Here is an 11,979-nt window from a genome sequence, read left to right on the forward strand (position 1 = left end):
AAATGTAAATTATAATTTATAATCAATCAGCTGAAGATGATCAATTCTGCTATCTCTTTCAGTGAATCTATATAAATAAAAATCGAGCCTCAAATTTTGACATTCAATAACTTTTTTATGTGTGCACAGAGTTTGATGATTTTTCTTAGTTGTGTTCCTGATCAGAAGTGAAGTTAGCATTATTCAATAACACTGATAGAGTGAGACAAAGGCATGAGGATAATGGTATCATTATAATTTACTCACATAATAACTTCCTTCAAGCGCTGTACCTTTTTTTTTGGTTACTACATTATATGTTTCTACAGAGTTTCCCTTTAAAAATTTGCCCAATTCAACATCTGAAACGCAAAGAATTAAACAGAAGAGTAGCTCACTTTCAGCAAAATACTAATATCAATATACAATATCAATGTACTACTATCTAATATTTCAGGATAATGAAGACTGTATGGTATAGTATAGTCAATCCTGAGAGAAGATACTACCAATGAACTACAGTCTTGAATACATGTGAACAGCAGTTTTTATTATGTGGATGGATGTTTTAATCATGAATAAATATCGAATGATAGAGCTGTAATATTGATTTTCAAATAATTATGAATATGGTACCTATTGAATTGGGAAAAATAACCATTATTGAACACAAAAGTTAGTATGATTCAAGGTCTGAGTAGATTTTTGCCCACACCGTTTTCTATCAGAATTCCCATTGTCACTCTGGACCGGCTAGACTCAGTTGGTGTCTAGGGTGGGCTAGACGGGATGGGATGTCTAGTGGGGACGTGATGCTTCCTGTGGTGTCCGTCAACCACCATACCACGTGTTGAAGGTTAAAACAGGGCCTTGAATGCCTTGTTGAGATGATTTGCCCTTTTAAGAAAGAGGGGCCATGCTTTTGCACTGCCTAACAGGGTTGGGCGTGGTGGGACAGGAGTAGGAACAGTCTAGTAACTGGGTCCCCTTTATAGTCAAAGGCAGTGTCCACCACCTCAAAGTGGTGTCGTTCTTCTCTCAACTCCCTCTTCCTTTAAAGATAAACTTCGATGTCCCTATGAGGGTGGCCTACTGTCAGGACTCTGAGCAGGCACTCCAATTAATAGGCTGTCTGTAGCCTCTGGAAATGCGAGTTCCAGGACGGAAAAAGCGTTCTCAATCCCTATCAGAGGTCCTCACCCTGTTCCAACCGGAATTGGAAAGGTAAACGAGCCCTGGATCAGGGCTTCATGGAAGATCACCATGAGTCCAACACCTCGGTCACTGGCTGTCTGTAGCCTCTAGGAATGCGATCTCCAGGATGGGAAAAGTGTTCACAATCCCTATTGGAGGTCCTCTTGCTATTCCAATCAAAATTGGAAAGGTGAACGAGCCCTGGAAAAGGGCTTCACTGGAGGTCAGTCACCAAGTCCAACACCTCGGTCACCAGCTGTCTGTGGCTTTCAGGAATTCAATCTCAGGGATGGGAAGAGCGTTCCCAATCCCTATTAGAGGTCCTCTTGCTATTTCAAGGCAAGATAAAAGGGCCCTGGAATAGGGCTTAACTGGAGGTCACAGAGTCCAACACGGCATTCACGAGCTGTCTGTGGTTTTCAGGAATGCGATCTCCAGGACAGGAAAGGCATTCCCAATCTCTATTGGAGGTTCTCTTGCTATTCCAATCGAAACTGGCAAGATGAGAGGGCCCTGGAACAGGGCTTCACTGTAGGTCACTGAGTCCAACACCTCAGTCACCGGCTGTCTGTGGCTTTCAGGAATGCAATCTCTGGAACGGGAAAAGTGTTCCCAATCCATATTGGAGGTTCTCTTGCTATTCCAACCGAAATCGGAGCTATGAGTGAGCATTGGATCAGGACTTCACCATAAGTCACCTAGTTGTGTACTCCCTGTAACTGGCTCTCTGGAGTCATCAGGAATATGGCTTACGAGATGGGACAAATTGGTCCGGTCTCTATATGCCTTCCTTCTCCTATTCCAATCCTCTTTGGAATATTCTAGAGCCCCATTAGATTTTGGTCAAAGTCTAGCTTGTCATTGCAGGTTGCAGCATGTTGGATAACTGCCACAAAGTGCAAATGATGCTGTTCAAACCTCACCTTATCGCTGGTGCTGTCACACACATCCTTCCCCAATTCCAGCCAAGGAAAGATGTATTTTGAGGTTGAAGTAGAAGTATGTAGGATGTCTGTGACACAAGTTGCATTCACTCAGGCTGTGTTCTGCTCCATTCAACAGCTCTAGACCAACTGACAAAGCTGGCTCTCTCTTCTGCTCATCAAGCCTTCCTTGGCAGCCAAGTGAAATAAGACAAGAGTGTGTGGCTCATCTGAGCAGTAGACCAGTGCCTAAGCCTCTCCTTGGACACCGAGATCTTGTACAAAGATGACCCAGTATCAAAAAACTAGCTCTAAAATTCTTCTAATTACTCACAAAATACATCACAACACACTGTTCCTACTATGGGAAAGGGGGGAGGGAAAAGGAACGGGAAGGAAGAGGGTGGTCATGATGAGAAGGGTATGCAATGGACATATGCCTCAACACACAGGGAATATGCTGTCCCATTACCGACGATCATATGATACCTCACTACCATCTGGGTGCCAGGTTGGATCCTCACCAACTGGTACAATGCAGTTGCATTGTGAAGGAGAGTAGCAGTAGAATGTCCAGCCATGCCTCTCAGCATACCTTGGCCTTATCAAAGTGAAACTGCTGAGATGTGCTGTGCTTCAGCACTGCATAGATGCACCATGTTTTCACACTGCATAGGTGTGCCATGCTTTCACACTGCATAGATGTGCCATGTTTTCACACTGCATAGGTGTGCCGTGCTTTCACACTGTAGAGGTGCACCGTGTTTCTGCCCTGCAAGGAGGTGCTATGCTGATGCATCACGCGCACTGCCTAACTTTGCCATGGTCACGCACTGCTATTTTTGGGCCTTTGCCCTGCTGGTGGCCATGCTCGAGCACTGCCTAGCTTTGCGGTGCTTGCACACTGCTATAGCTGGGTGTCTGCCCTGCTTATGGTTTCACCCTTATGTGGTGTCCATGAGGATGTCAGACGGTCTGGACCCTCGAGCACCCTGAGCGAGGGCGCTTGCTGACACAATAGGACTTATGGACAACTTTCTTATAGATGGTCTCTCCCCAATGGTTACTAAGGTGAGACCCCATTCACTATTGGTTGCAGTGTACTGAAATGGTGGTGATGAGTGGTTATCTTCTTCTTCCTTTTCTCCAGACGAGATGACCATAGCCTTCTTGGTCTTGGATGGTTCAGCTGACGGCCTGGCAGCAACTGGTTGATATGGGCATTTGTCCTCAGTATCAGTGACATTGACAATACCTCAGTGGTGTCTGATCTCCCTGCAGGTGCAGCACCCGATGCCTCAGTTAAACCCCTCTCCTGCACCCACAGAGGGGTTGGTTTAACCAACGAGGGCTCATCTGGTGCTGGTGTTGATGGTGGTTGAGTCTCCATCGCATCCTTGGATACCCTGTATGACAGTGAAATGAAGAATCCTCCTCCGCCTGCTTCAAGGAGGGAATACTTGTCCTTCATTGGTACATCCAGGACTTCCATCCTTGTGGCAGGCGTGATAGAGATCAAAGACAGCAACTCCACCATCTTGGGGGTGCTGGCCAGAGCCTGGTGTGAGGTCAGTACACCCGCCAGCACTACCTCCTGATCTCGGCTGGTCCTCAGATTCGGGAACATGGAGATTAGTTCCTGTGATGCTACCTTCATCAAGGTATCATCTACCAGTGTGCGACATAGCAACTGGTGACCTATGAGTCATTCATACTGCCAGTAAGTAAGACCTTCCCGGGAGTGCTGGTAGAATTTCACCTGAGTGCCCGGGACATGGTGCAGCCTCTTAACCTTACAGTACTTCTGCACGATTGCATGCAGCACTGGTAGGTCCTCCTGGGAAGTATGATGTCCAGGGACCAGAGCGGCAGTAGTTCTGGCATTTCGGTTGACAATGGCCAAGGTAGGACCCTACATTTCACAAGGGGAATGCCCAGCAGCATATCCCTCCTAAGGTTCCACAACACATCCCACAGCTCCTAAGGGGTCCGACCCCGCCATATCCTAAGCTATTGGAATGGAAGGAATTTCCCTCTATCACCTAGGGAGTGGTGCTGCATCTCCCTGAGGATCTCATTGGTGAGTGACGTCTCAGTTGAGGGCATTCTATTTTTTTTAGGTAAGGAAGACTCATGAGAAAACAAAAAGGGGTGAAGTAAACAAGAAATGTTCAAGAAGTGGACCGTCGCTACTTGAGTAATCTAAGATTCAGAATTCTTACTGATCACTAGAGAGGGAATGAAAATGAACATAAAAAACATAAGTATAATTAGATAAACAAAAAGAAATCAGAAAGCAATCTCTAGTAAAACGCTAGAAGTCAAGTGGATTCACCAATCATAACTAGTGCACAAAGGAGTAGTCTGATGTTGCCCTCTAGAGATCCAACAACAGACTCACTGAAGTTGGTTGAAAAGGTATCAATAATCAGAGAATACAGGAATAATCTGGGAAATTTTCTAGAAAATATCTGAATTGTACAATCCCACGATATTGAGGCAGAATAATCTGTAGAATGGACAAAACAAGTTGATTGTTTTATTTTATAATAAGCAACTCAGTAGGCACGTAGCACTGCGATTCTAATTAAACTGGCATCGACATAATACAGGATTTATTCCATTTCTCACTGTTCATTTCCACAATGAAATCGATGACAACACTTACTTATTGAATTTCCTTATCAATATTGTACCTCCAAAGAAAAAAATATATGACAATGGAAAATAATTAGGATATTTACTTATTAGACTAAATCATCCACTGGATATAAGTTATAGTATATTACAACAGCACAAGTACTGATTATTAATTCAGAATCTGTGGTTAATAAGTTAATCTCACTCTCTCAATAGGATTGGTATAAATTATAATATTAACTTCTTCCAATCCTCCACTCGACATCCCTGACAAAGTCTAATGGCACAACAACAGCTGTCAAATAAATCATACTCAGTGAATAGTAATAATCCGAAAATTGACCACAACAAGTAGTGCAAATAATCATAATTGAATAAATCAACCCACTGAAAATAATAACTCATGATGGTAGGCTTGAGGAAAAATTAGATTCAGTCTCGAGACATGATCTAATTTCAAATAGAACAATAGCACAATCAAACTCCAACTGACTCTATAACAGCAGAATATCTGGAATAACTAGAATTCTCAAGAATTCAGTTTTATACTTTGTTATTGAAAAGGAGAGAGCAATTCTCTTCCACGATCTAGATGCTTAGCGATAGCAGTCAGTCAATTGAGATAATGTTATCTTATCCTTACAGCACAGCACCAGCCTTTCAATCCAACATAGAATTACGGCTTATTGGAACAATAAAGATTTTATTTCACTTTATAATAAGTTCTCTGACTTTATTTTCAAATAGAATATTCAAATCATAATTTGAAGTCAATAAACCCTGATTGTAGTACATCCTGACTCACAATCAAATGCAATTTATTCATTTCACATGAATAATTAATTGCAATGTAGCTCACTTTTATCCCACAGTATAATAACATCTGTTAATTAACTGTATTGAAATTCTTTACAATGGATTAAAGTAAAAATTACTACTAGCTTCATTTTCTGATTTCAATTAATTATTATAACCATTACCTCATGGTTAAATATTATTTAGAATAAAAACTGACATTATTATAATATTCTCTAATATTCTCAAATCATTATCTAGTTCAAAACTATTTCTGCTGAATAGAAAACAAGTCGTTAAGAAGAAAAAGATATTGCTTCTGACGTGCAGCAATGGAAAGGTCATTGGCTGGGACTTGAATTATGAGGTAATTGGAGGAGGTCGATAGAGAGGAGAAGATATCATCGCCTATGCTATCAGGGGGCTCAAGGGGGCCGAATTGCGGTATTCCACAACAGAGAAGGTGTACCTGGCTGTAATTTTCGCGCTGAGAAATTATAGGGGCTATATAAGCTATATCCTGAGAACCTGCAATAGTCATCAACTTATTGGCAGTATTCCGGGAACTCCAAGTAGATGTGTCTCAGCTCTCTGTTCCCACGAGTTGAGATGCATTTTCTTCAGTCCCGCTCAGACCATCATAGCAAAAGGTAATTTTTAACTTGTTTATTCAAATGTATGTTGAATTATTCAAATTGTGTAGGTCAATAAATATTTCTTTTTAAAAAGTAAATCCAATGGACTTAGAACTTAACTGGCGCAGTCGGTAGGACAGTCATGATTAATGAACATAATCTTCAGTTTTCAAACTGTTAACGATCGTTAGAAATATAAGGACCTCACGTTTGCAACATCTGAAAAGTGTGGTAAATTATCAAGATGTGGAATACCAACATTGTGAAGTGCAGTGGATATCAAACTTCGATATCATCATCACCAAATCTTATTCATTGGACGTACATCATCAATGCTGAAAGGACATCAGAAGAGATGCGCATAGCAATCGTTTTAGAGTAAGTCTTAATTTTAAGTTTAAATATTGTAATGTTATAGTTTTGTTATTCTCAAATCATTTGAATATTTCAGAATGCCTAATCAATCAGTAGATACAGCACCCCTTGCTGCTACCCCTGTACCCCTGTTTTGAAAAAAAAAATCCTGGATATGATACCAGGATTCTCTGGAGAGCCATTAGGCCTATTATTAAACAGATTTGAATCAATTTGCGATAAAGTAGTTGCTAAGTTTCTTGTACATTCGAATCCTGATGATTTTCAAAATGAATATCTATTTTCTTCTATTATTTCTAGACTCAAAGGTAGAGCTTTAGAACTCATAACCAGTGGAAACACTTATGCTTGGCCTGAAGTGAGAAGAGTACTTCTCGTGAAACGTGATTGTTTCACATTGAATATTGAAATGACAAGAAAGTAGCAAAAGCCCTTTTCATTTTCACGAGAGAACTCAAAAGATTCTCAACTTACAACTTGCATATTCCCTTACAAAGATGGCAGCAAATTCAACTATTCTTTGCAAATAATGCAAAACAGCTTGCCCTTAGAGTATTTTTGAGAGGTCTCAATGAATCTGTAGGATCACTGATGAGAACTAGAAATCCTTCAAGTCTTAGTGAAGCTTTGAACATGTTGATGAACGAAATGCAGTATAAGAATAGGAATTACAACAGTAGTTTCAACAAGAAACCAATCCCCCAACCAATTCAATACTATCCTCAAACCAGACCAATGCAAACCTTCCCTCAAAACAAACCTGTTCCCCATGTCCAAAGACAAATTAAATATGACTCACCATAACAGTCAATTTCAAAGACCAATGACATACCAAAACAATCAACAATTTCTTAACTTCAACCCAATCAGTGGCGCCATTCCACCAAACTGCTAGGGGGGGGGGGGCAAAAACCAAGAGGTATGAGGGGGGGGAAGGAATATGCCTAAAGGATAGAGGGTCCTGGGTTTTCCCATAAATGTTACATTCGAAGATGTTATAATTATGCTTCATTTTCTCCAGTTTTATACAAATAATGTGGTTGAAGTATCAATACAAGCATAAAGGCCTACATTATAAGTTAATCATGAAGTATTTATTAGAAATATAGGTCTACAGAGAAGCCCTAAAGTGAGAATACACTGAAACAGATTTCTTTAAAATCATGGAAAAATATAAATTTTTCTTTTACAATGACAATTTCAACAAGGTTCGGCTGAAATTTCGGCTGCTCATATTCACAGTCATCATCAGGGCATACCTAACCTATGCTGCCCCAGTCTGGTTCCCATATCTATCAAAGACCAATAGAAAACGTCCATTTGGCCTTCAAAACAGACTCATCAGAACCTTCTGCAACTTTCACTACACTGTGTGAATAACAGGTTACTCTATGAATATGCCAATACCCTGCAATTACTCAACTTCATTCAGCTCACATCTCGAAAGCTTCATGATACAGCTTCTATCTTGTGGCGTACATCAATAAGGCAGATGAACGAAATACCACGACCAGCTCAGACCCACAAGCCACTCCCATTTCAACAATGGTGGCCTGATTGACAGTTAGCAGTTGGGCCGTGAAGGTGCCAACAGCTGATTGTCAATCAGCTACTGTAATTCACAGTACTCAATTCCCTAGGAGAGAACCCCTCTCCATTTCCACTCCTCCCAAAAAAGTACACTTGACAAAGAAAAAATATCACTTCTAAAAATATATTCTGAAAATGAAATGAAAATTAATTAGGATTGGAATATCAGAAATTATTGAATTGAAAAAAGAAAAATCAGAATTATATTGAAATGAAAAATTAGAACATTTTAATTATGGAAAATTTTTTTTTTTTTAAATTGCACAGTTCTACTCAAGGTCTTATATCAGGAACCCCCAACTTCAGCACTGTTATTACTTTGAGCAGTCATAGAGCTACATAGCTCAAGACCCTGCCGAATTAGGGTGCAATGACTCACCCTAAAATGTTCCACTAGTAGTAGTAAAGACAAATAGTTCTTCCTCTGCTGGCGAGCCAGTTGGACCTTAGAGCGGAGGTACCCTTAACGGTGTTTGCTCCTCTGACTTTGTGGTGAGCTGGTGGAAATTGAGGACCAAGCCGAGTAGTTGAACCATACTTGTGTTTTTTCCTCTTATTTCCCAAATCTGCCATATGCCAGGGAGGAACCAGAGCTTACACTGCAGTCAGTGACGCCGGAGCCTCTGGGGCGGGGAAGGAAGCTGAAAAGAACGCCCCCAACGGCTCGGTGAGGTGGTACCTGGCGAGGCGCTCCCGGTAAATCACGGAAGGGTACCTGACCTAGGGACCCCACGGCCTAAAGACCGTTGAGGTAGAACCTGAGGGAAACTAGTGTGGTTTGCTGGTGAGTGGTGTAGCTAGTGGGCTCTCCCCAGCCAATAGCGACGTTCTGACGGCCTAGAACCCGCCTACCCGGGGTTGAACGGGGAGGCGTGACTGGACTTGCTAGCACCGGAGGAAGAAGCTAACTTATTGGCCTATTGGAAGGCCGACTTTGAGCGCATCTACAGCGGCGCCTGAATCAGCCCAATCCGGAGTCACGAGAAGAGGACGACGCGGCCAGTTCCCTGGAGGCTGCTGTCACTGGACCTGCCGCCCTCATCCCCAGCTATTCCTCCCGAGGACAGATGAGGGTCGGAACCACCCTCTACCTCCTCGCCCTCTCCGGCTGAAAGGCACCGGCGCTTGGGAGCAAAAACAATTGTAACCCATGAGGGCATAAACAAAATAAACTTGGGGGCATGTTCCGCATAAACAATCATTACCAGGACTCGCCTTCCTACAGGCGCTCCTCCCGCTGGAAACGAGACGACCCGTCGCTCTCCCGCTACTAGCTCCATGCCAATATGCATTGTCCCCACAGCCAAGGATAACAATTATTCAAAATTTGTTATGTATGAACTGTAATTTTATGAACTTTTTAGATTGATAATCAAATTTCAAGCTTAAAGAAGTATTTACTTGATGAATAGAGCTCCTAGTGAAGGCCCTCTATGCAACCAGCATAACATTTCACATATTCATTATGATTTTTTATTTTTCTCCACACAATATTACAATAAAGTTATGACTGCCAAATGAAACCCCTATGCGCCGTTGAGCTCAAATTATTGTCAATTGTATGTTTATAATTACATGTTATAAAGTTTATGACAGTGTTATGTTTATAATTATACATGCATTCTTTCCTTGATTCTTGAAATATATTTCAGTATCATAATTTCCATTATTCAAACCATTATTAACTTGACTGATTTATTTCGACTTCTCTCTGCACATGGACAAATCATCCACGCAGGGAGTATATTTTATTCATTATATTATTCTAACACTATTATTTTTTAAATATGCTTTTGATGAATGAAATTAATTTAAATTTGAGTACAATACTGTAATGGTTGAGGATATGCTAACACTCACCTGACTTCCAGTAGCCGTTATAGCTGTCGCCGCTGAATGGAGAGTTAATCATATCACTTAATTTCAGCAGATTTTTTGCATTAACCATTGAAAGTTCAGTTGAAACTATCCAAAATGTGAGGAAACCTAACAAATTCATCATGCAAAATTTTCCTGGATTCGATAGCAGTCGAATATTTCTAGTTTTTATAAAATAGAATATTAAACGAATATGAAATAGCGACTATGTTTTTGAGTAATAGTCACCTTTCCACCTCGAAAGCTTATGGAATTCGAGTCGTACTACTCAAACATACAGCTATTCTCCGTCTACATACGTGTAGCAATATACATACAAGTTTACTGTGTAACAATACGACCAATTTAAATTAAAATCAGCATAGTTCAACAAGATAGGTAACAATCTTATTGTGTTCACTGTATACCATCTTTGATTGTTCTAAACAAAGTTTGTCACCTACCAAACACCAATAACAAAACTAATTAAACACTAGGATATTGTCTATTTTTTTATAGAAATATCACAAATGGTGGAGAAGGCAAGAGAGACACAGTCTGAGCTGCAATAGGCTTTTTCGCCACACTGCACAGAAAGCTGCTGTTTTCCAGTCCCTACGTATATCTGGAAGACATTATAAATATAGTGATCACTTGAAAATGGCATAAATGACCGAAACATGTTGTGATAAAATATTTAAAAAAAAGGGTACTGAGATTTTTATTTTCTTTATATTTATATTACAAGTAGCCCTATACAGGAAAGACTGAAAGACATTGTTTGCAGACAACTCTCGTCTGACGTCAGAACAGGTTTCTTTCCGGCCTAGGCCGGAAAAAGTACCCTTTCCAGCCGCTAACATGGAACTAAGAAAGGTGATCAAAAAACAGCTGATCAAAAAACTTTTCAAAAAACTATTTGTGTTCATTATTCAATAATTAAAACATTTATAATAATATCATCTTATTGTCATTTGAAAGAATAAAAAAGTATAAACTCAACCTTCCACATGATTGAACATCTTTTAGGTTATTTAGACAAATCAGAATAAAAAATAAAAATACTTGGACAATTTCCTGATATTCAGATTACCTTAGATTTGCTAGAGCTATCACCTTCCACTTCTGCTTTCGGAAGTGCTTAGTAAACAAACTATTCTCATATATATATATATATATATATATATATATATTATATATATATATATATATATAATATATATATATATATATTGTTTATTTTTGTGTGTGGCGAAAAATAGCGTTCGCACCACGGGCAAAAATGTTTTTCCGGCTCTCAATCTTTTCTAGTCCTCGGCCTACAGCCTCGGACTTGAAAACCGATTTCGAGCCGGAAAAATCTCATTTTCTGCTCTAGGTGCGAAATATACTATTGTGGAATTTGAGAAGGCCTATGATAGGGTACCCAGGCAGGAGCTGTGGCGAAGTATGGAGGAAATACAGAAATACAGCATAGACTGAATGATGAGTAGATCCAACTCCAACTGGAGAAGGATGAGTGATGTGCTCTGTGATAAGAGAGTGAAGGATAAAGTGTACAGATTGCTAGCAACTAAGACCGTCACAAACTACAAACTACTACGTTTTAGACTGGTATGTAGTTTCGTAAGTTGAATACTTCAACAGTAATATTATGGTTACCAATCTTTGTATTTTCATAGCCATTTTCCGCTTTGCAGAAACATTCGAGCAAGTTCTCGTCAACTCGACACCGCTGTACATTCTGAACATATGTGAGGTGTGTGGGTCCTACCAGTGTCCCTACTGCCCTTACTACAACAAATCCACACTTCCAGCCCCACAATTAGCCATCATTTTGGCGGCATTAGTGTGGCATATCTGTAGCTTTTCCATGACTGATAATAAATACATATTTCTATGATCTGCGTGTTTGAATAGCATGCACTGACTTTCGTCAGTTACTATGTAACTTGTTAAAATCAGGCCAGTTTATCTTAGATTTTGATAGA

At 40.2% G+C, this 11,979-nt stretch overlaps 1 protein-coding gene across 3 annotated transcripts in view; it reads right to left on the bottom strand.

Moving 5' to 3' along the window:
• Window positions 1-10,333, bottom strand: part of LOC111060758 (venom dipeptidyl peptidase 4-like) — an 81,530-nt gene extending 71,197 nt beyond the window's left edge. The window contains exons 1-2 of one of the 3 annotated variants that reach the window (XM_039424772.1): window positions 9,992-10,333; window positions 247-341 (exon numbers count right to left, since the gene is read on the bottom strand). In XM_039424772.1, coding sequence (XP_039280706.1) covers window positions 247-341; window positions 9,992-10,133 — 237 coding nt within the window. In that variant the 5' untranslated portion in view covers window positions 10,134-10,333. The remainder of the gene's footprint in view (window positions 1-246; window positions 342-9,991) is intronic. The other 2 variants (XM_039424774.1, XM_039424773.1) reach the window with 2 other exon arrangements.
• Between the last annotated feature and the right edge of the window lie 1,646 nt (window positions 10,334-11,979).

Source organism: Nilaparvata lugens, chromosome 3 (genome assembly GCF_014356525.2).
Source record: "Nilaparvata lugens isolate BPH chromosome 3, ASM1435652v1, whole genome shotgun sequence".
NCBI lineage: Eukaryota > Metazoa > Arthropoda > Insecta > Hemiptera > Delphacidae > Nilaparvata > Nilaparvata lugens.